The sequence below is a fragment of the Alosa pseudoharengus genome, unplaced genomic scaffold (genome assembly GCF_046254945.1).
Source record: "Alosa pseudoharengus isolate Yale_2024_CS ecotype anadromous, Long Island Sound unplaced genomic scaffold, YU_APseudo_1.1 YU_APseudo_1.1_scf_9, whole genome shotgun sequence".
NCBI classification, from domain to species: Eukaryota; Metazoa; Chordata; class Actinopteri; order Clupeiformes; family Clupeidae; genus Alosa; species Alosa pseudoharengus.
The window spans coordinates 2,514,398-2,539,418 of NW_027468881.1; the positions used below are offsets into that span (position 1 = coordinate 2,514,398).

General features: G+C 39.2%; 1 protein-coding gene across 3 annotated transcripts in view; it reads right to left on the minus strand.

Moving 5' to 3' along the window:
* The window catches only part of itpr3 (inositol 1,4,5-trisphosphate receptor, type 3), a 363,942-nt gene that overhangs the window by 31,013 nt on the left and 307,908 nt on the right, over positions 1-25,021 (minus strand). For all 3 annotated transcript variants that reach the window (XM_076277395.1, XM_076277396.1, XM_076277394.1), the window contains 4 exons: positions 20,974-21,176; positions 3,302-3,502; positions 1,664-1,774; positions 1,366-1,461 (listed from right to left, as the gene is read on the minus strand). In XM_076277395.1, coding sequence (XP_076133510.1) covers positions 1,366-1,461; positions 1,664-1,774; positions 3,302-3,502; positions 20,974-21,176 — 611 coding nt within the window. The remainder of the gene's footprint in view (positions 1-1,365; positions 1,462-1,663; positions 1,775-3,301; positions 3,503-20,973; positions 21,177-25,021) is intronic.

Below are 25,021 nucleotides of genomic sequence, written 5' to 3' on the forward strand. Positions count from 1 at the left end.
AGTAGGCTAGAAGCTAATGTAATACTGTTATTTGATGCGATTTTCCGTGATATTTTAGAGGTGGCTGAGCTTCCCCTGTAGTCTTAGAGCAGTTGCCTCTGCTGTGAAGTTAGTTTCACTTTGCCAATGAGATCAAATAGTAGACGAGTGCAGATGCGTGTAGGCTATACTCTGCTAGGTTTTAGTAAAGCATGGTTTAGTGGAATACCTGTTCCATACAGTCTCACATGCAAGCAGATTCCTTCAAATGTGTCGCTGAATATCAAAATACCGATACGCTGTTTGAAGTTGTGCTCCTTGCTGTTGAAGGGAATGACAGATGTCATTTTCATTGGTTTAAAGGATGTTACGGCCAAAACACACCCAAGACTGATTAAGATACATAAGAACTGCCTTTTTGCGTCATTCGCCCGACGTTTGATAATGTTTCATAACAAAACCACCCCCATTGTGGACTGGACAAACCCCTAAGGTATTTGCCAGTGACCATGCATTTTAGATTGCCGAGATAGGGCCCAAAGTGTGGGGGGGGGGGGGAAGGAATTAGATTAATCTTAACAAACTGATATGTTCATGTTTTTGGGGATTGGATTTTGAAGAGATTTTCTAAAAATGATGTGTTCAACTTATTAATTATATTTTATACAGTGTTAAAGGGCTATTTCTCCTGATTACAATGGTGGGTATATTGTATCTTTGTCATGTAGCATAACCACACAATTAGCATTTTTGTGCCACAAAGGCATCAAGTCTGAAAAATGGAATGTTCTGTGCAGTCTGTAAAGGGTTAAGCTCTTATCTGTACATTATTATTTTCTGGATAGCAAGTAAGTATTTATGTAGTAAATTTTTCATGGACGAGTGCACAAAGCATGCCAGGCGGAGATAGATACAGTACTGTAACAGATATCATTTCACTAAATTAGTGATTTATTAAATTAGTGGGAAGTTGTTACATTAACTTTTTTAACCTTCCCACCAACGTAATAACTTCCTGCAAACGTAATAATTATTGGGTTATTACATGGTGGGAAATTATTATGTTGGTGGGAAGTTATTACCTTGGTGGGTTTTAAAACATGCAGATTTTTGTTCCATTGGTGGTTTATTACTTTGGCGGGAAGTTATGTTAGTGGGTGTTACACTGAACCATTGGTTGAAGGATGTGCCTTATACTGGATTTGTGACCTATATAACTTAACTATTTGTGAACCATATCATAGTATTTACCCTTGGAGGAGTACCATTAATGTGATTAGGTTTACCTATAATGTTATATCCTGACTGTGGATTGAATTTTTAGAGGTTATTGCCCTTCTTTTGTTCACTACAAATACAAATTTTCCAACAAGACTATGACCTAACCAGTTCCCGCGGTCTGAGGTTAAACAGGATCCGTTCTGCATTCTCATTGTCATGACGACTCTCCATCAAGGCAAGCAGGAGCTTGGAGGCATTGTCCTGAAATAAGAATGACAGTGATAGTGCTCAAAAGTGATAGTGACAGTGCTCAAAAAACATGTCTTTCAGACATCACAAGAATGAACAGCTACATGTACTACAAGAAAAGGACAGTACATTTTGCAGAGCAACATTTAAACATATTTTGGTTATACATTTGAACTTAATCTCTACTTAAAATAAATAGGACAGTAAGTAAAACCTTGAGCTGCAACACCATTTCCATACGATACCGACACAGAGGGCTTATATCATTCAGGATGAGGGCAGTTATGATGTCAATGCCATTACATTCGTGGGTAACAATACAGGTCTTTGGGGGGGAAAGGGAGAAACAGTTATTACACATCCAAATATTTAGTGATTTATTTATTTATTTATAAACACAATATATAAATATAACCACAGGCAGTAATTATCGGGGGTCCAAACTAAATTGGAAGAAGTTCCCATCAGCAGGTTGAAGGTCACAGAGGAAATGAGACAAAGTATACACACACCCATTTTTATATGTCTATGTGATGTTGGGTCATGAAATATTGACATGTGGCAGTTTTAGCTAGCCTGGTAAACCAAACTCATTTACTAAGTGAATAGAGTCTGGTCACTCACGATTGTGAACCTTTTTCAACATTCCATCGCAACGGGTGTAGCCTTTGTGTTAACTTTGAAATCACTGGTCCAGCCTAACCTATCACATTGAGCAGGGATTCATAACGTTACTTCTTACTTCGCCTAAACTTTACAAACTGACAATAAACAGCATTGGCAGGAAACTATGTATGTGGTACCTACCTTTGCTGTAAATACATTCACACATTCTTCCGACTGCAATTTTTAATGTTTGCAGGCATTGCTACTACCGTTTACCCCAGCCACTTTAAATTTTGAAACTATAGCGCCATCCCCTCTCGTCGCTGATTGGGCAGGTAATCTTCCGACCGATGGAAACGTTAATGAACTATGGTGTTCCAGACTAGTATCTTACTGAAAGGAGATCTAGGTGGGTGTGGCTAGGCTAAGTTTTAGCACCCCTGTGTACGGAATTTCTGAAAATTTGGCAGGAAATGGGGTGAAAATAGAAAAACAATTGGTGTTAGATTCAGAAGAGATTGATTCAGAAATGAAGCGGTAATTTTTTTGTGCTGTCTCTGGCAGTTTCTGAAATATGAGGCAAAATGTAAATGTTCATATTATAGCGACCACTTGTGGCCAATTTGTGTTATATTTGATGCATAGCTTCTCTGTGTCATTATGAAGAAACCTATGACATTTCATGAGAATAGGCCATTTACAATGACAATGTCATATATTGACAACTGAAATTTGATTGGTCGTTGGCCATTTTGAAGAGTGAGTCAATTGGCAGATCAGGAAATGTGATGAAATAACGCCAGGTGTTAGTGTGCCAAATTTCAATTTTTTCCTTCATTTTTCAGTTCATGACATACTGACATGTGGTGGCTGTATCCCCACCTTTGGACAGAATTTCGGAATACTGGCTCAAAATTTGACGTACGTCCAAAGAATGTTGTATTGATTGTGTGTAGCAAGTTTGAATAGGATTGGACCTTTAGAAGAGAAGATATTGGCAACAGTGACACAATGAGATGTGGCAGCTGTAGTGCCCCCTACGGACGGAATTTCAGGTAAGGCACAGTCTACCTGAAACTTACATTTTCACTTGGACCCCTACATATACAATACAGTACATCATGTATTATGTCTATCAACATTTGCATTATAGTTAGAGTTTCCATGAGTGTCATGTTGCATGTAAAATATAGCCAACTGCCTGCCCCAAGATACTCAGGAGTGCTAAATGGATTGATTACTTCACCTGATTCTCCTGGCAGGGTCCTTGGCAGTACTCTGTGAGTGTTTCTAGGGTCTGAATGATGAGGTCAACATTATTTTCATTGATGTAAAGTCCAAGTAGACCTAATCCTCCTGTAGTGCTGCCACACATAATGTCCAAGAACTGTAGAGTTTCACACACCAGGTTGTAATTTGTCTTGTTGTTCTGGCAGCGCAGAAAATTCTGTGAAAAATTGAGTGACAAATTGAACTGAGAATACTTTATTTCTATAATTGCAAAGAAGTAGCCTAGAAATCTAGATGCAACCTAGCGGCAGCAATACTCTCTGTGAGCTGGCTTTGGAGCTGGAAAAACCAAACTCAAGTCAGGCCAATCACATCATGTATAGAGTCTGTGGACATAACGTAATGATGGCAGAGTTGCGACGGTTCCATGTGAATTCCCTGCTACTTGAAAACAAAGTTGGATGCTGCTTCTGGTGAACTGCGGTCTTTGAATCGGCTTTGGTTGCAACTCAAGTTAAGCTTTTTTTTTAGCTGGCAAAAGTTTGAGCGACTAGCCAAGTAGCTCCGCTGATGGGTAACGCATGGGTTGTAGCGCTATTCTATTGCATGCAGAGGGAATTTGAAAGACAACCGTTTATCCTGCCCCTAGGATTGAGCACTGCCAATGGTGAGTTCCCAGACCCTACATCTTGATGTGGGTCTGGCTCGTTAGGCTAGCAAAGAGGCATTCTGGACTAATACTCTATATTACTTTAATTTTCTTAAATGAGCCATATGTAAAAATGATCACTACTGTATAAAACATAGGGCTGTCATAACAAGTTAATTTCAATTAATTAATTAAAGAAACAATAACATGAAAGAATAACACAAACAATTAACACTGATTAATCGCATTTCGTAGTGACATTTGCCCAAGTGCAGTCTGGATATAATGACTGAATGAGGCAGACAAGAAAGCACTGCTTTCTCCTGTGAATGAAACATTTAGCCTACGTTTAAATAAATAAATAAAATGTATATATATATATATATATATATATATATATATATACGCCCAGACCACTCCTGTTGACAAGAGCATCATTCTCTACTATTTCTGCCATAAGGAATTTTCATCGCCTACCATAGGAGTTCGTCAAATCTGAAGTATCACTTTAATGCAAAGCAATCCGGAGGTACGAACGGAAGCGTATTGTTTACTTAGCCTACCCTATGACCGACAAACTCCCACACCAAATCAACTACATTTTTGCACACTTGAAACAAGTCTTCACAAGTATGTTGAAGGTGGTTACATTTATTTCCATTCCAATAACTTTACAAAACCGCCCAGACCACTCCTGTTGACAAGAGCATCATTCTCTGCTATTTCTGCAGTGAGGAATTTCCATTGTCTCCACTGATAAATATCACACTTGCTAACTTGGAAATGAGGTCCTATGTCCCATAAAATCCCATAACCATAACGGGCAGCCGTGGCCTACTGGTTAGTGCTTCAGACTTGTAACTGGGGGGTTGCGGGTTCGAACCCCGACCAGTAGGCACGGCTGAAGTGCCCTTGAGCAAAGCACCTAACCCCTCACTGCTCCCCGAGCGCCGTTATTGTTGCAGGCAGCTCACTGTGCCGGGATTAGTGTGTGCTTTACCTCACTGTGTGTTCACTGTGTGCTGAGTGTGTTTCACTAATTCACGGATTGGGATAAATGCAGAGACCAAATTTGCAAAACGCAGAGATCAAAATAGTATAATACTTATACTTAGGTTGAAGCAACAAGTGAGTAGTAGGATGACATTATTGCATCATCACTTAATAACCGAATAAGTACTACAAGCCAGGAAATTATGTCATGTTGGCACGCAAGAGCAAATCGGGCGGGAGTGTGTGATGTACCTGGAGTACAGCATAACGCTAAAGTTAACTTTGCAAACATATTGAACTCCGGGTGCCATCCAACTATCAGTGAAGTGATGTAGCTATGTTCATTAGCTCCCAGTCACTCCCTACGGAACGGAATATCACTTAACATGGCTGTACAGCTGTACCTTGTACAGTTCACTTCGCAGTCCACTACGAGGCAATCAGAATGCACCCTGTGTATGTGACCAGTAAATCCCTCTTGGTAATTAGAAGCACTACTTTTTGACTACGGTGGCCGACAGGTGCAAATGGACTACATATTAAGAAAACACATGCAAATCGACAAAACACTTAAAAAAACATCTTCATCGATTTGACAACATATGCACAGCATTTAGAAATTCACTGCAAATTCAGACACTACCCATTACAGAAACGTGATGCATATTCACACAACACAACAGAAGTGTTTCTGGAGGATGCTTAAAAGTGATGAACACATCTGGACATGTGCAAATGAGCTAAAACGTGTGAATGCCATTACGATATTAAAACCAACACAGTTACGCTTTAGCTCATTTGCGCCAAGCCATGTCCAGATGTGTTCATCACTTTTAAGTATACTCCGGAGAGTTGTCTTGTGTGAATATGCAGCATGTTTCTATAATAGGTAATGCAGTGTGTTTTCTAAATGCTGCGCTGTCAAATAGATGAAGATGTTTTCTTAATATGCTTGTGTTTTGTCGATTTGCATGTGTTTTCTTAATATGCAGTTCGTTTGTACCTGTCGGCCACCGTATTTGATGCTGCATGCCCATTGTTTATCTGACCTAGCAACAGTAACAGTGTTGCGGGATTTCACAAAGGTTAAATGGTTGTGAGATTTGCGTTTCAATAGGCTAGTATAACGTGGACACACAACGTATCTATTTCAAAACTGAGATAGTCTTTGAGGATGTGTACCCACAGATGCAGAACGGATTTGGTCCTAAAATGCGTATTAAAACAAATATGCAATAATGCAAGCAAGCAGAAAAGGCAAGCCAATGGTTATGACTGAGCCACTGAAAGGCTACTTGGGGTTATTGATTTGATTTATTTCTGGATCAAAGACGATTAAACAGTAATCCAAAGGATGACATGCTAAAGTAACATATTATTTCCAGCATGGTCCTACAGTGGGTTCTACATTCAATTGTCTGGCTTCACGAGTGATTCTCACGTGACCTCACGCGTGAATCATGCGTCTTTTATTTAATTTCCCCCAGTGAAGCTGCAATGACCCAAACAACTTTGGCACTTGTGAGCAGGGTTATAGCTTTAATTAGTTTTAATTTCGATGGCTGATAGGCCTTCAGTACGTCTCCTGCGACAGTCCCAACATGTAGCATTATAGGCTAATCAAAAAATCCAAAAGGGAATTAAATCCCGAAGCAAACTGAAAATCTTCTGCTTTTAATATAGCCTACCGATACGCTGCTCCAAACGACACAGTCTCACGATAAAAGTTGTTATTGTTTATGAAGTTGACTGTTATTTTATGAAGCGGCATCTGGCTGTTTTGTTTATGTTTGTTTTGCTTTCATTATTGGTTTAGCTCATGAGGTCACGACAGGGACGTTGGAAGTATATTCTGAGAGGGGTAGCGGATGATGTGAGTGGGGGTCCGGGGGTTTCTTCCCAGGAAAAATAAATACATTTTGACTGCTAAAAACACAATTTTAACACAGTTTAAAGGGACAGAAATACCAACAGAGCAAACAGTGCCCGTCTTCTGACTGAACATTGCCTACATGCAATAGGCTATCACTTCACTGACACTACCCCACATGGAGAAATGTCGCACGTTAACAATGGAGAGAACCTTTCAGAATTATTTATTGTGTGAATGGGTTAGCAAAACCATAGCTTTTGGTGAACGGAGATGCAGATCATTACCCTGATTCATTTGTTTGCGCAACAGCCCGTTCTCCAGCGAGAGTGAAATAAATGTTTTAAAAGCTGTGTCATCATCATAGGCTATTTGCTACGGTATTTACTGTACCTCTGTTACAACAAGTCGTGACTTATGCCCATTCAACTTTTAACTTAGGCTACAGGCCTACAACAGTCTAATTTCGTATGTCAATTCAAAGACCTGTTATTTCCATTTTTGGATTAGACTAGCCAGTCTCTATGCTGTTTTCATGGACAGCAAGGATCCACTTTGTTTGTTGTTTTAAATAACGTTGTTTGTTTGTTGAAACGAGAGACACAAATACAACTCGGTAGCCTAATGTTAAAGCTAGTTAAACTTCTCTGTTATTCCAGTTTCATTCCTCCACTCGCTTACATGCCTACGGACTGTCAGTAGGCTAAATCATAAAGTCTGAAAAATGTGTTAAAAAACCAAAATGTGTGCAGCATCAGAATGCTTGAAGCGACAGTATAGTGAGGGTCATTCAAATAATATCAAAATGTAGGCTAGTTATAGCCTGGCGGGCCATCCTATATCATTGAAATGTATAGTCTGGAATCGAACCATTCACCTAGCTTAATCCAAGGGGCGGGCAGAGAATTGTCTTTCAAACTGCCTAGGCATGCAATAGGCCAGCGCTACGACCATATCCGTATCTGGTCGGCAAAACGGCAAATGCATCCTTCTTCGAAAGGAATGACTTAAGTGCATTGTGTTGCTCAACTTTCAAAGAAAAGCACAAGTCCAACTCCTCCAAAGTTGACACCAACGCCGATTCAAACAACCGCTCTTCGTTCGCCATAGCCACCCTCCTGTTGTTGGTCACCGTCGCAGGACTGTCGTTATCCTGTTAAGCACGCCTTAAGACTTAAAATAGAGCGCTGTGATTGGATGACGTCCATGGCGTCAGCCAATAGAAATCCCTATGGTTTGGTACTAGACGTACAGGCTGAGCAAATTTTATTTTTTTATTTTTTTGCCGCTGCTAGGGTGCGTCTAGATTTCTAGGCTAGGCTAGTTAGTTAATTTACTCGCATTTGGCGAGGCTAGTGGGTGCCTATTTTAAACCCTGTACCAAGTGATGAAGCGTCACTCCTTACGCCCACCAGTTCCTATGGCCACTTGGCCGGTGCGAATGCAAATGGAAAAACGTTTTAGGCAGTGACGTTGGAAGCGGGGGTGCTGTGGGTGCGGCCACACCCCCACCCCCGAAGCGCACTAAGACACTTGTCATTTTCCTTGTATACAGACCCATGGCTAGACAGGCAACTGTGTTCTGTTCCCAGAGCATGCTTTCTCTGTCTATGATCTGCAGGCTTAGGGCCTGCTCGACGAGGAGATTGCTAGTCCGCGGATAATTTGCGGCACAATTGAATGGTAGCCTATTATGGAACCGCAGGCCGAAAGAAAAATAAACTAAAACATTTTCTGATTAGAAAATATTTCTTAATTTAGTGCATACGCGTAGCGGCGGGCCTGGACGGGCTTAGGCCCGTCTACTTGTCAGTCTTGCCTGTCCAATTAGAGGGCTTTCCTTCGTTTACGTTCACCATCTAAAAAAGACGTGCAAATCAGCACTCCGCTGAGAGCTCAAGAATCAGTCAAATTGCTAACAGCCTAGCCTGGTTGACAACCAGTTGCAACTGAGAGTGGGTCTGGGGAAGATTATTTCACAGCCCATTTCCAAAGGGCGTTCCCAAACAGACGCCGATCAAAATGCCTCCGGACGCAATAGAAGAGGCCAAAAACCAATTAGAGCAACGAAAGAGACAGAGTGACGGGAACACACAATTTGCAACAATTTACGGTCTGGTTGTAGGGAACCAGGAAGAATTAAACACGTTTTAATTAAACGTAGGCTATTTTACAAAGACATCGTAGGCTACCACACTGAAAGCTAATATTTTGTCACTAGCAACCTACATCTGCCCTCTGTCAAACACAAATGCATTTTCAGCTCTGAACAAAACGGTTCATGTTCAAACAAGCCTTTTGGGTAACACTCCATAATAAGGTGCCGTAATAAATAGCAAACTAGTAAATATAGACGCAAGCGGCAATGGCGGGCCCGAGCACCTGCGGGCCGCAACCCGTGACATTTCAGAATCCAACAAAGCACCGACGTGGTGCATTTGTAAAATGTATATTTGATGTGTGTGCTATTTGTTTTTGCATGTTATTTTCTGGCACATTTACTTGCTTGGCCAGGTGGGGGTGCAATGCATGGCAGGCCCATTGTGTGTCATCATAATCATAATATAAATTAACCTGAGAAATTTCAGATTATTCACTTTAAGCAAAGAACATTTCTGATACACTTTTTGGCCAGATGGTGGCGCTATATTAGGCATTTGAATTACACATGTGAATATCATCACAATAATGATATCCAATATTTTGCAAAGTTTCAGATCAATCACTTAAGGCATTGTCCATTTCTGGCACATTTCCTGCTTGACCAGGTGGTGGTGCTATGCCAGGCAGGCCCATTGGGTGTCTGGATATCATCATAATCATAATATCTATTAACATGAGAAGTTTCAGACCATTTATTCAAAGCATAGAGCATTTCTGGCACATTTCCTGCTTGGCCAGATTGTGGCGCTATGCTAGGCCTGTGAATTACGTATGTGAATATCATCACAATAATGATATCTGATATGTTATAAAGTTTCAGATCAATCACTTAAGGCATTGTCCATTTCTGGCACATTTCCTGCTTGGCCAGGTGGTGGCTCTATGCCAGACAGGCCCATTGGGTGTCTGGATATCATCATAATCATGATATCTATTAACCTGAAAAGTTTCAGATAATTCATTCAATGATTTATGACAAATTTCCTTTTTATGTGGTGAGATATTAAAATCATATCAAATACATTACAACATTCAAAAATCCATTCACAATTTAACATCAGCGACATCTTGGCATAATGTTTGCCAAATTTCAAATGAATCTGACAAACCGTCTAGGAGGAGTATGTTCAAATTGATCATGTGAAATCAGCATAATTGCCATTCTTTCTGTTGCCAGTTGGTGGCGCTATGCCAAACATGCATTATGGGCATGTGAATATTATCATTAACATGGTCTTCAATGACCTGTGAAATTTAAAACATTTCAAGCCATGCATGGTGAATTATGACACATTTATTGTTTATGTGGAAGGGTATTAAAATTAATAATTTCGCCATTTCGTCAAATTACTACATATCAAAAAAAGGCTTCACAATTTATAATCAGGAACATTTCGGCATCATGTATACTAACTTTGACATGAATCGGATCAACCGTCTAGGAGGAGTACGTTAAAATTGATCATGTCCACAACGCACACAATCTCAAATATAGCCGCAAGCGGCAATGGCGGGCCCGAGCACCTGCGGGCCGCAACCCGTGACATGTCAGAATCCAACAAAGCATCGACGTGGTGCGTTTGTGAAATGTACATATTTGATTTGTGTGCTATTTGTTTTTGTATTTTATTTTCTGCCACATTTACTCGCTTGGCCAGGTGGGGGCGCAATGCAAGGCAGGCCCATTGGGTGTCATCATAATCATAATATACATTAACCTGAGAAATTTCAGACCATTCATTTTAAGCAAAGAACATTTCTGATACACTTTTTGGTTGGCCAGATGGTGGCGCTATGTTAGGCATGATACACTTTTTGGTTGGCCAGATGGTGGCACTATGTTAGGCATGAAAATTACACATGTGAATATCATCACAATAATGATATCCAAAATGTTTGTAAACTTTCAGATCAATCACTTAAGGCATTGTCCATTTCTGGCACATTTACTGCTTGACCAGGTGGTGGCGCTATGCCAGGCAGGCCCATTGGGTGTCTGGATATCATCATAATCATAATATCTATTAACCTGAGAAGTTTCAGACCATTTATTCAAAGCATAGAGCATTTCTGGCACATTTCCTGCTTGGCCAGAAGGTGGCGCTATGCTAGGCCGGTGAATTACGCATGTGAATATCATCACAATAATGAAATCCAATATTTTATAAAGTTTCAGATCAATCACTTAAGGCATTGTCCATTTCTGGCACATTTCCTGCTTGGCCAGGTGGTGGCGCTATGCCAGGCAGGCCCATTGGGTGTCTGGATATCATCATAATCATGATATCTATTAACCTGAGAAGTTTCAGACCATTCATTTAATGCACTGTGATTTATGACACATTTCCTGTTTATGTGGTGAGATATTAAAATCATATCAAATATATTACAACATTCAAAAATCCATTCACAATTTAACATCAGCGACATCTTGGCATAATGTTTGCCAAATTTCAAATGAATCTGACAAACCGTCTAGGAGGAGTATGTTCAAATTGATCATGTGAAATCAGCATAATTGCCATTCTTTCTGTTGCCAGTTGGTGGCGCTATGGCAAACATGCATTATGGGCATGTGAATATTATCATTAACATGGTCTTCAATGACCTGTGAAATTTAAAACATTTCAAGCCATGCATGGTGAATTATGACACATTTATTGCTTATGTGGAAGGGTATTAAAATTAATAATTTCGCCATTTCGTCAAATTACAACATATCAAAGAAAAACTTCACAATTTATAATCAGGAACATCTCGGCGTCATGTATACCAACTTTGACACGAATCGGATCAACCGTCTAGGAGGAGTACGTTAAAATTGATCATGTCCACAACGCACAAAATATCAAATACCTCACTTCCTGTGGGCGTGGCTAATGGCATGTTAATACAAAAGTCGTTTGTTTTTGGGAGTTACATACACCCACCAAATTTGGTGTGTGTATCTAAAACTATATGCCAACCACAAGTCACTGTGAAGTAAGGGTGCGCTATGGAGTTCCTGGGCAACGCCCGGTGCCAAGCTTTTATCCCTGTCTATTCACTGTACCACTTGATGTGTGTGCTAAATTTCATGCGTTTTCGACCATGTTAACCACCTCAAAATATATACCAACCACGGAATCAGTCACCTAAGGGGGCGCTAGCGAGTCCCTGGGCCACGCCCGGGGGCAAGCTCTTGTACCAAACAGCGTTGCGTGCCACCTGACATGTGTGGCAAATTTCAAGCATTTTCGACCATGTTAACCACCTCAAAAACAGGAAAGCAAAAAAGTGGAATAACAATAATAATAATAATAATAATCCTTACAAAAACAATAGGGCCTTGCGCCCTTCGGTGCTCGGGCCCTAATTACCTCACTTCCTGTGGGCGTGGCTAATGGCATGTTAATACAAAAGTTGTTTGATTTTGGGAGTTACATACACCCACCAAATTTGGTGTGTGTATCTAAAACTATATGCCAACCACAAGTCACTGTGACGTAAGGGGGCGCTATGGAGTTCCTGGGCAACGCCCGGTGCCAAGCTTTTATCTCTGTCTATTCACTGTACCACTTGATGTGTGTGCTAAATTTCATGCGTTTTCGATTATGTTAACCACCTCAAAATATTTGCCAACCACGGGATCAGTCACCTAAGGGGGCGCTAGCGAGACCCTGGGCCACGCCCGGGGTCAAGCTCTTGTACCTAACTGCGATGCATGACACCTGAAGTGTGTGCCAAGTTTCAAGAGGTTTTGACCATGTTAACCACCTCAAAAACAGGAAAGCAAAAAAGTGGAATAACAATAATAATAATAATAATAATAATAATAATAATAATCCTTACAAAAACAATAGGGCCTTGCGCCCTTCGGTGCTCGGGCCCTAATAATAATAATAATCCTTACAAAAACAATAGGGCCTTGCGCCCTTCGGGTGCTCGGGCCCTAAATATAGCCGCAAGCGGCAATGGCGGGCCCGAGCACCTGCGGGCCGCAACCCATCACATGTCGGAAATCCAACAAAGCACCGACGTGGTGCGTTTGTGAAATGTACATATTTGATGCGTGTGCTATTTGCTTTTGTATTTTATTTTCTTCCACATTTACTCGCTTGGCCAGGTGGGGGCTTAATGCAAGGCAGGCCCATTGGGTGTCATCATAATCATAATATATATTAACCTGAGAAATTTCAGACCATTCATTTTAAGCAAAGAACATTTCTGATACACTTTTTGGTTGGCCAGATGATGGCACTATGTTAGGCATGAAAATTGCACATGTGAATATCATCACAATAATGATATCCAAAATGTTTGTAAACTTTCAGATTAATCACTTAAGGCATTGTCCATTTCTGGCACATTTCCTGCTTGACCAAGTGGTGGCGCTATGCCAGGCAGGCCCATTGGGTGTCTGGATATCATCATAATCATAATATCTATTAACCTGAGAAGTTTCAGACCATTTATTCAAAGCATAGAGCATTTCTGGCACATTTCCTGCTTGGCCAGAAGGTGGCGCTATGCTAGGCCTGTGAATTATGCATGTGAATATCATCACAATAATGATATCCAATATTTTATAAAGTTTCAGATCAATCACTTAAGGCATTGTCCATTTCTGGCACATTTCCTGCTTGGCCAGGTGGTGGCGCTATGCCAGGCAGGCCCATTGGGTGTCTGGATATCATCATAATCATGATATCTATTAACCTGAGAAGTTTCAGACCATTCATTCAATGCACTGTGATTTATGACACATTTCCTGTTTATGTGGTGAGATATTAAAATCATATCAAATATATTACAACATTCAAAAATCCATTCACAATTTAACATCAGCGACATCTTGGCATAATGTTTGCCAAATTTCAAATGAATCTGACAAACCGTCTAGGAGGAGTATGTTCAAATTGATCATGTGACATCAGTATAATTGTCATTCTTTCTGTTGCCAGTTGGTGGCGCTATGCCAAACATGCATTATGGGCATGTGAATATTATCATTAACATGGTCTTCAATGACCTGTGAAATTTAAAACATTTCAAGCCATGCATGGTGAATTATGACACATTTATTGTTTATGTGGAAGGGTATTAAAATGAATAATTTCGCCATTTCGTCAAATTACAACATATCAAAAAAAACCTTCACAATTTATAATCAGGAACATCTTGGCATCATGTATACCAACTTTGACATGAATCGGATCAACCGTCTAGGAGGAGTATGTTAAAATTGAGCATGTCCACAACGCACAAATTCTCAATTACCTCACTTCCTGTGGGCGTGGCTAATGGCATGTTAATATAAAAGTTGTTTGTTTATGGGAGTTACATACACCCCCCAAATTTGGTGTGTGTATCTAAAACTATATGCCAACCACAAGTCACAGTGACATAAGGGGGCGCTAGCGAGTCTCTGGGCCATACCCAATTTCAAGACTTTTCAACCATGTTAACCACCTCAAAATATATGCCAACCACGGGATCAGTCACCTAAGGGGGCGCTAGCGAGTCCCTGGACCACGCCCGGGGTCAAGCTCTTGTACCTAACTGCGTTGCGTGACACCTGACGTGTGTGCCAAATTTCAAGAATTTTCGACCATGTTAACCACCTCAAAAACAGGAAAGCAAAAAATTAGAATAACAATAATAATAATAATAATAATAATCCTTACAAAAACAATAGGGCCTTGCGCCCTTCGGTGCTCGGGCCCTAATAATAATAATCCTTACAAAAACAATAGGGCCTTGCGCCCTTCGGTGCTCGGGCCCTAATAATCCTTACAAAAACAATAGGGCCTTGCGCCCTTCGGTGCTCGGGCCCTAATAATAATCCTTACAAAAACAATAGGGCCTTGCGCCCTTCGGTGCTCGGGCCCTAATAATCCTTACAAAAACAATAGGGCCTTGCGCCCTTCGGTGCTCGGGCCCTAATAATAATCCTTACAAAAACAATAGGGCCTTGCGCCCTTCGGTGCTTGGGCCCTAATAATGAATAATAATAATCCTTACAAAAACAATAGGGCCTTGCGCCCTTCGGTGCTCGGGCCCTAATTACCTAACCCTTTGTTAATATTTGTTAATTGTTACTCAAATATCTATTTGGCACAAGTTAATAGTTTTTTCATCATTAATTAAATATTAGCTGTTTGCATAAAATCTGTATGTTAATGTTTTAACAAATCTATTAACTAATATTGTATTAATATTTGTTAATAGTTAACTAAATGTATTTTTGGCACTAATTAACAGTTATTTCTTTCATCATTTAAACGTTAAATGTTTATTTAAAAGTTAATGACATATTATTATTTAACTAATTGTTGTTAAAAGGTGCTTCTGCCTATCCCAATATGAACCACTTCCATAGGACCCATACAAAAAAGTTGGTTAAGTTTAATTAATATATCAGTAGTATATAGCTATCAGCATGGGGCCCCTTATAATAAAGTTGGTTAATCTTAATTAATATATTAGTAATACATAACTATCAGTATTTTGCCCCCTGTGTTGGACTTTCCCCTGTGTTCCCCTGTGTCTTTTGTTTTCCCGGCGTGTGCGCGCGTGTGTGTGTGTGTGCGCGCGAGAGAGTGTCTGTGTCTCCCTCTCCCTCCTGTGTCATGGAATGTGTCAATGAGTTCTGATATGTTTTGATTGGGGGGAGGTGTCCGGGAGGGAATATTTAGGGGTTTGGATAGGTTAGCGATTGATGAGGGGAGGGAATAGAATAGGGGGTTCTAAGACGTCTAGTAAGTTTAGTCAGAGTAGAAGTGAATTATGTGCGAGTGGGTTGTGTTGCGTTGTGTTGTTGGCCGATGAGAGTGAATGACGAGTGATTAAGACGTGATTTATCAGGATCAGTTTGTTGTTTTGTAGTGGACACCTCCTGCTAACCGTACCTTAGCCTGTACATCCTTTACTAAAATAAATTACCGGAGTTTGGAACGATATCTCAGCCTCCCCGTCTCCTAACTACTCTTCGGCATTACAATATCATTAATATATAGCTATCAGTGTGGGCCCCCTCATAATAAAGTTGGTTAAGCTTAATTAATATATTAGTAATATATAACTATCAGTATGGGGGACCCTTATAATAAAGTTGGTTAAGCTTTATTAATATATTAGTAATATATAACTATTAGTCAGATGGTGAAAGGACTGAGACAAAAACTGGCTTATCACATTTATTACTTTAGGAAAAGTTCAAACAAAACATGTCTTTAGGCACTGGCATACATACAACAGCATCTGCACAAGCAAAATAAAAATTAGTTGAATGGGCTATATTACATGCATCATTCATATACCATCACTGTCAGCCCTACTAGCAAGGGAGACATGCGACATGGAATGTTCAGGTGCACAGAACGACAGTTAATTAATATTCTAAGAGACTCACTAAACATTCACCGACGTAGACCATACGGAGGTGATGCATAAACATAATGCTAAACTAAATGCACATTCATTACCCGCTAGACTGAATTGCACACTAAACTAAACTACACTGAATGCATGGAAAGTTGCTAGCGGAGTTTACAGCTAGTCACGTAAGACTCAGTGTGTATGAACTCGTGGTGGTCATAATGAAAACATTAATAAACTTTCTCGAAGTTGCTAGAATTGCACCCAAATCCTAACAATACATGTAAAGTAATATAATACAGGTGATATGTCGAAGTGTTCAACTTAAACAACATTTTACAGTTACAAAAATAAAACAAAGTGGGGAGTACTTTGTACAGTCAACCTACCAAATGTTAAGCATACCAATGGGTACGGTAACACACAAGGACAAAACGCAGCAGAGCTGCAGTATACCGTTTCTCCAAAGGGGGCTCCAAAACACCAATCTCAATAAAGCTGCTTAATTACGGCGAAATCCACATACAAACACTAAACTACATTTCTAACTCTGTTACACCCACCTCCCCTGAATTTCACCAAATTCGAGCAGCAACCAAATAGTACTTCTAAAGGCAAAAAGTACACTACTTTCAAACACTAGACAGAGGGTCACCAATTACAGGACAGTCAACCACAAAGGTACCCAAGGATGAAGTGGAAGAAGAGGTGCGCAAACTCTCACACAACCAACCACTGGCAGTAGGGTGCCTTATACACCCCACAAGACCCAGTTACACTGTCAAACTACTAAAGCCACTAGGAAAAGAGAAGAAAACAAAACAAAAACAGAAAAAATCTGCATAAAGCTAATCAGAAATGTGGACCACATAACCATGTTACCAAATGTGTATGACCTCAACTCTAACTATGTCTAATCATGAAAAACCTGAAACACTGACCTGCAGATAGCCTGCATAGACAGATATGTGTGAACAATATCTTGTCTTGACATAGTTTGAATCAGTCTGTCAACTGGCTTAAGAATGCGACCAAATCTAGACCTCAACTGTGCGATGTACTAGGATTTTCAGACTGTGAGTCATTAGTTACTGTGTCAACATTGTTCATGTCATTAGCTTTGTCTGTCTGTGTATTACTAATCTGTGTAGATATAATATTATAATCTGTCTGTGTATATTACTATATTACCACACTGATAGCTACATATTACTAATATATTAATTAAGCTTAACCAACTTTATTGTATTGTTAAGTTATTGTTATTCTAAAGTTATTGTAAAGTCCTATGAGGAGTGTCCTATGAGGAGTGGTTCATATTGAGATAGGCAGAAGCACAGTTTAATAACAAATTAATAAATAATATGTTAAATAATATGTCATTAAATGATGTAAGAAATAACTGCTAATTAGTGCCAAAAAGACATTTAGTTAACTATTAACAATTAGTGATACAATATTAGTTAATAGATTGTTTTCTATTTGTTAAAACATTAAACATACAGATTTTATGCAAACTACTAATATTTAATTAATGATGAAAAAACTATTAACTTGTGCCAAATAGAAATTTTAGTAACAATTAACAACAAAGGGTTAGGTAATTACTAGTTTGCTATTTATTATGGCACCTTATTATGGAGTGTTACCGCATTGGGTTTCATTCGTCCTTTCTGGCCGGCCGGGACATAGCCTATAAAGCAGGCATGGGGGACGAAAGACTGAAGCATTCAAAGCAATTATGCCGGAACACTGAAGTGTAGCTTAAAGCAGCTAGTGGTCCGTAAATCATTTGTTGCAATGTGTTTAGGCTAGCCTAGGCCTATTTCATTTTTTGACCATTCTGAGTTTCTGCTTGAAACAGTGTAGCCTTAAAGATAAAGATGGATGAAGGATGACCAGATATGGCAAAAATGAACATGATGACTGATGAAATAAAATACTGGGATGTTATAATAAACTATTGTAGGCTTACATTTAACAAGTCAGCATAGCACATCAATTCAAAAGTGTGTTTTCTGTCGGCTATGTGTCCAGCTACTACAGTATATGAACAGAATATCAAACAGTTTTCAGTAGCCTACCACTGTTGCAGATATCACATACAGTACAGGCCAAAAGTTTGGACACACCTTCTCATTCAATGCGTTTCCTTTATTTTCATGACTATTTACATTGTAGATTCATCAAAACTATGGGTAACGCTTTAGAATAACATGTGCTTATTAGGTATTAACAGTGCATAATAAGCAGTTAACAATTTATTACTAACAGTTAGTTAACTGTTGTTATCCTTTAATAACATTAACTAATGTTTGCTTAAACTTAATATACTGTTGCAAGTTCACTTGAGTATAAACTATCCACTTTAACTAATGTCAGTAATGTTATTCAGCTAGTTGTCATTTTAAAGAAATTACACTTCTCCATTTAAAATGTTACCTTGGATAGGCGGCTAGCTAACTCGCTAGCAAATGGACAGTAACTGACAGTAGCATGGTCTGATATTAAGTTATTTTGTTAACAAATCCGAACTCTAAAAAATGACACTATTAGGCTTGAAATGATCGCAAACATTTACAGATTATGACAAAATTTCCCCAAAAACCCTCAACAAATCCAAAGAGACATAATGACCAATTTTTGGTAAAATTCCACAAGTCTCCCATTGACATTGATGCAGCAACAGACCACAAATGTTCGCCTCTGTTCAAGGCAAAGGTTTCAAATCGATCGCGAACATTCACCTATTTTTGCGACATTGAACGCACCCACTTGTCGTCTTTAACTCTCGGTTGCTATGTAACCAAACTATAAACAATGCTGTAATAATATTAAAGATCCTTGATTAACTCTCTCTGATAATATCTTTAGACTGCTGACAAACTGACTGTTCACTGAACAAAGATTATGGAAATTAAAGGAATTATCCGGAGTAAAATGCACTTTAGATCGATTTACGGATGATTGGGGGTACATACGTTGAGTTGACATCAAAATCATGTCATTCGGATGTGTTTTGAGAAAGTTCGATTGTACCGTTTTCAGTCACACAACTCGTAGCCTGGAAGTGAGCAGGGCATTTCAATTTTGCCGCTACAAAACACTATTTTTATACCTCTTCTACAGTTACAAACAACATAACACTTACGTGGTAGTGAGTAGAGTGTCCCTAAAGCCAAACCGAAGTATCCCGAGGTCTTTATGTGGTCGAATAGAGAGTCCAGAATGAATTTCATCAAGCCAGTACCTTTCCGGAAATGTTGCCATCTTTGCTGTAGGAGTCTTATTGCTGAGTGTGTTGTAACACGCTCTGGAAATTCACAATTTCGTCGCCTTTTAAAAAAAAAAAAAACATAGTCCAGTCCATACAACTTCATTTCAATTTCGAAAGAAATACTGGACAATGTTTTTTTTTTTTTAAACGGGGGTATTCCGGGGTAACCGGTTTGGTTTAACCGGGGTATTCCTGCTCGCTGCATCAATTTTGAAGGTGCATTTCTCACAGCTTATACAAACTACATAGATGCAGTAGATATATAGAGATAGAAGGTTGGGCTTGTAGAATAGGCTACATGATCCTCGCTTTAGATTGGGGGGCTGCAAAATGTACTACAAATAGGTAAGAAAGGTCTTATAAGCGTATTAGTTATCCACCTCTTTGTCTTATACACCATTAACAAGCATTAACAAGCTGCTTGTTAACACTTACAAGCTGCATGTTAACTGTTAACAATTATGCTTTTAAGTAACTTAAAAAGCTGCATGTTAACCGTTAGTTAATGTTATTAAAGGATAACAACAGTTAACTAACTGTTAGTAATTAATTGTTAACTGCTTATTATGCACTGTTAATACATAATAAGCACATGTTATTCTAAAGCGTTACCAAACTATGTACTTAACAAAAAAGTGTGAAATAACTGAAAACATGTCTTATTCTATTCTTATTCTAGTTTCTTCAAAGTTGCTATTTTATTTAATACCATATTCAGCAAGCCATAACTTGACAAATATTCATCTGTGGGCCAAATAACTTTTCATTCATTCATAGTTTTGATGCCTTCAATGAGAATCTACAATGTAAATAGTCATGAAAATAAAAAAAACGCATTGAAATGAGAAGGTGTGTACTGTACTGGCCTGTACTGTAGGTATCCCTTACATTTTTGTACATTGTTGCACATTCCAACATAAGGGAGCAGTTACGAGAAACTTTCTTCTAATTCCCTGTAACTCCCAGCGCTCATTCAATGTAGGCGCGTTTGCGCAAGTAAAACTGAACCACTGGAGATGACGTGTGTAGAAGCAACAAACAATGTTATTTAAAAAACGAACGAAGCGGATGCTTGCTGTCCATGCAAAATTAGACTGTTGTAGGCCTATAGCCTAAGTTAAAAGTTGAATGGGCATAAGTCAGGACACTTAGGTGTGCTATACTAAACAAAAGCTTCTTGGGTCCTCCACTTCTGTGTATTGTCTAACTTCCAGTCCTGATCTTTACACAGTGCTGAAAGCATCAGTGACATTCTTTCATACAAGGATTGGAGTTCTAGGATCTCTGAGGAACATCACGACAATCTAAATAGAGGCATCATTGGGGTTAAGAGGATGTTGTAGTTCACACAAGACAGGATTAAAGAGCTGTAATCACCTGCAAGTCCTGGTTGTGGTTCTCACACAGAAGCTGCAGGAAGCGCAGAATAGGTTTCATGATACTGACAGAAGGACCCATCTCCACCTCAATCTCCTGCTCAGGTTGCTCTTGGGAAGGGGAGAGGGCAGCAGCTGGGGACACTGGAAAATTGGAGCTGAACGGGAGCACCGGGGTCTGTGGAAAAACTAGCTGCTGTGACCCTGATGAAAAAGGAGAAATAGAGAATTAAAGCAATATGAAATGGAAGTATTTATACATCTGTTATAATTTGTAGTTCAAGTCAATACTTGTACATACTTTCCTGATTTACACACAGATTTTTTTTAAATGTTCGCTGTCACATTCTGAATTAACTGTGGCTGTCTAAAGGACTTTAGGGGAAGGCTGTAAAAGCAGCCAAGTTTCTCTTAAACTTGCTTAGACCCCAAACCTCTGATGTTAGTTATGCTTTTGAGATGCCCAAATGCTGTTTTTAACTAGATGTACCACATAGCGGTACACAATATGACCGCCGCTCAGTCCTGTTCATCCTCTCCTGCTTGTCATGCATGTCAATTTGTCTCCATCTTCTACTCCAACCCCTACTTTTGCAACTTTTGTATGTATGCTTGTATGTGCGTGCCTGTGCGTGTGTGTGCTAGTGTGATTGCGTGTGTGTGTATGTGGATATGTGTGTGTCTGCATTTGGTGAGTGTATGTCAATTTTATCTCCATCTCCTATAGCAGTGTTTCCCAAAGTCTGGGTCGCGACCCACAGGTGGGTCGCAGGAGATTTTATTTGGGTCGCCAGCACAATTTATGTTGTGTTATAGGCCTAACTGATACCATTTGTCATTTGATACCAGGAAAGCTAACAGTTTTCTATTAGGATGTAGATTGTTAACTACCACAGTCACGGTTTTGTCATAAAAGCTCATGAAACTGGCGCATGAAACTGGGGGACGAACGCATCCCAGAGGGGGTGCCAGCATGGATATCTACCTCTCAAAATGAAACCGTTCTGTGGGGCGCCTGCCATGTACCTCGCAGTTGCAAACTACAAAGGACATGAATCCGCCTATTTGCAACATTAATAGATACCAGTTCCTCAACTTTACCGATTAAAATCTAGTGACCGTGCTGTCAACTAAAGCAGACATCCATAGACCGGACATAAGGCCATTCAATTTGCATAGGTTCGATTGCAGATGCAATCTTTAAAGTTAATAGCAACCTCCTCACATTCTTATTTCTGATTTAAAATGCACAACAGTGCATTATATTAGTTTACAATTTAAATGGGCATTTTAAACACTATTCCTCTCGTTTTCTACCTCGCTAACTCCAAAGTAAAGGCCCATTCTTCCGGCTATTGCGCAAACGCCTCTTGTTCTGATATAACGACTATACAATATAATATAATACAACAATACAATATAATGACTTGAGTTATTTGCTGTTTACATTGGAATTGACGTCCACAGTGTTATGGACTCATTTGTCTGCAACGCAATGTAGCCTACAACATTTTTTTTAGAAATACAGGAACAGCTTACTATGCTGACGAATGACGACTGCGCAACATGCGAGAATTTCCACTACTCTCCGATGCACATTAAAACGTATCTTTTCAGTAGTCATTTCCAACTTTTCATAGAAAAGTTGGAGAACCTGTCGCCTAAAACAATATTGGTGGTTGCAGGGTAGATTTGAAGTGAAATGGGTCGCGATGGTCTGTCATTTTTAAAAAGTGGGTCGCCAGAAAAAAAGTTTGGGAAACACTGTCCTATAGAGCCTGACCAATAGGGGATTTTGAAGGCTGATAACCTACCGATTTCTATATTTGAGTTATTCAAAAACTGATAACTGGCCGATAGTCATTTTTAATAAAATATTTAACATGTAAAAATGTTCTCCCATAACAAGGTTCTAATCAAGGTGGGGCATTATGTTTTTGAATATGCCTAACTACCTAGATTCCTAATGAAAGGCTCTTCATATACAGTAATTTATTTAAGAAATAAAACAGTGTATAAAATAGAAAGAATAAGAATAAAATAGGTCTTTTTTCTGTGATAACCACAACCACAACATGCTGTTCCTGTAGAAAACCCATAGCCCAATTGCATGCCTGTAGGTAGGCATGCTTTAAAAATAAGATGATATGGATAAAGCATCATTCTAGCTAAGCAATCAATAATGAACATTGAATATTATATTATAACATTAACCTTTAATAAATGTGCAATGAACATAATTTAGGCATGGCTGCATATTATATTTTTTACAGATCAAAATGATAAGCTTAATAGCAATTTTGAGTTAAGGCTATAGACTATGTTTATTGTAAAGCCTATTGAATAACTTTATTCATATGATGCATCATCATATGAAATTATTAATGATGTGAACAGTCTCTGGTAGGCAGCATAAGTGACATCTCGCTCTGTCTGCCATTCGTCTGTAGCTGTGTGGCATTCTAAAACGTTCTTAAATTCGGGACCATTAGCAAAACTCCACTACCACCTCAGTCTCTGGTCCCACGTGCTGTGCTATGTAAGAGGGGTAGTAGAGCGGAGAAAGCCAATGTGTGCTGCTTTTACTAATATATTCAACAACATATGCATTAGGCCTACTAATCCAAACAACGTCAAACTTGGCACTGTAGTCTAGTGAGTGTTTGGGAATGAAAGCTTAGTTGCTCACATTTATTGGGGGCCTAGCAGCGAAGCTGCGAAGGCACCCATTGTTTTAGTAGTTTTTCCTATTATTAGGGGTCCGAGCAGCGTAGCTGCAGGAACCCTATTGTTTCTGTACCGTTCATTTTTTGGCCAAAATTCTGTAAAAGTCATACTGCAGCCTAAACCTTAACTCCAAAACTCTTGAAATTTTCAGGTATGGTTACCAGTACCCCCCTCTACCCATAACCCAAAATTTTGGGTACTGCACCCAAAGGTGGCGCTATTGAAAAAAAAAGTTAATTATGCTTATTTCTCCTTACCAGATTCACCTAGACTCAAAATTCTTTCAGAATATTAATCTCTAAACTCAGATGCATCTTTTTGGCCCTGGTCTTATGGTCTACAAATGTTTACTTTTTCCACAATTTCATGGAAAAGCCAAACATTATAAAAAGTTTCACACTCTTCAAAAATAATCGAATCTTCACCAACATTCTCACAGACAATGTTTAGACCAAGCCTCACAAAAGTTATCGCTCAGAATTTTGATATTTTGTTCCATTTCAGAGATATAGGCCAATAAAGTTAGACCACTTAGGCCTTTTTTCCTAGATCACCTATATTCCTATAAACCGTAAGTCCTAGAAACTTGACATTTTCAAGTATTGTTACCAGTACCCCCCACTACCCATTACCCAAATTTGGGGTACTGCACCCAAAGGTGGCGCTCTTGTCAAAAACGCTTATTTCTCCTTACCAGATTCACCTAGACTCAAAATTCTTTCATCATATTAATCTCTACATTCAGATGCATCTTTTTCACCCTGGTCTTATGCTCTAAAAATGTTTACTTTTGCCACAATTTCAGAGAAAAGCCAAACATCATAAAAAGTTTCACAGGCTTCAAAAATAATCAAATCTTCACCAAAATTCTCACAGACAATGTTTAGACAAAGCCTCACAAAAGTTATCAAAAGAATTTGGATACGTTGTTCCATTTCAGAGATATAGGCCAATAAAGTTCGACCACTCAGCCCATTTCTCCTATATCACCTATATTCCTATATGAGTAATTTTTTTTTCTTGGATAACAACCATACAACCATCATTAGGTGGATACCATTAACAGTGCACATTTTCAGATATGTACTCTTTTTTATATAGCCCTTAATTCTATTGTCAAATGTATGCTAGGAATTTTCTTGATGTTGTGTGTTTGCCAACACACATTTTCACCATTTGAATGTGACTGCTCAATGTGTATGATTGTCAGTGGCTGAGTGGGATAATGCCTAGTGCTGGTGTTTGTTAGGTTGAGAGTTCGAATCCTGCTAGAGCTTTAGGCTCAAGATGCACATGCTATTGGTTATTGAAGATTCACACTA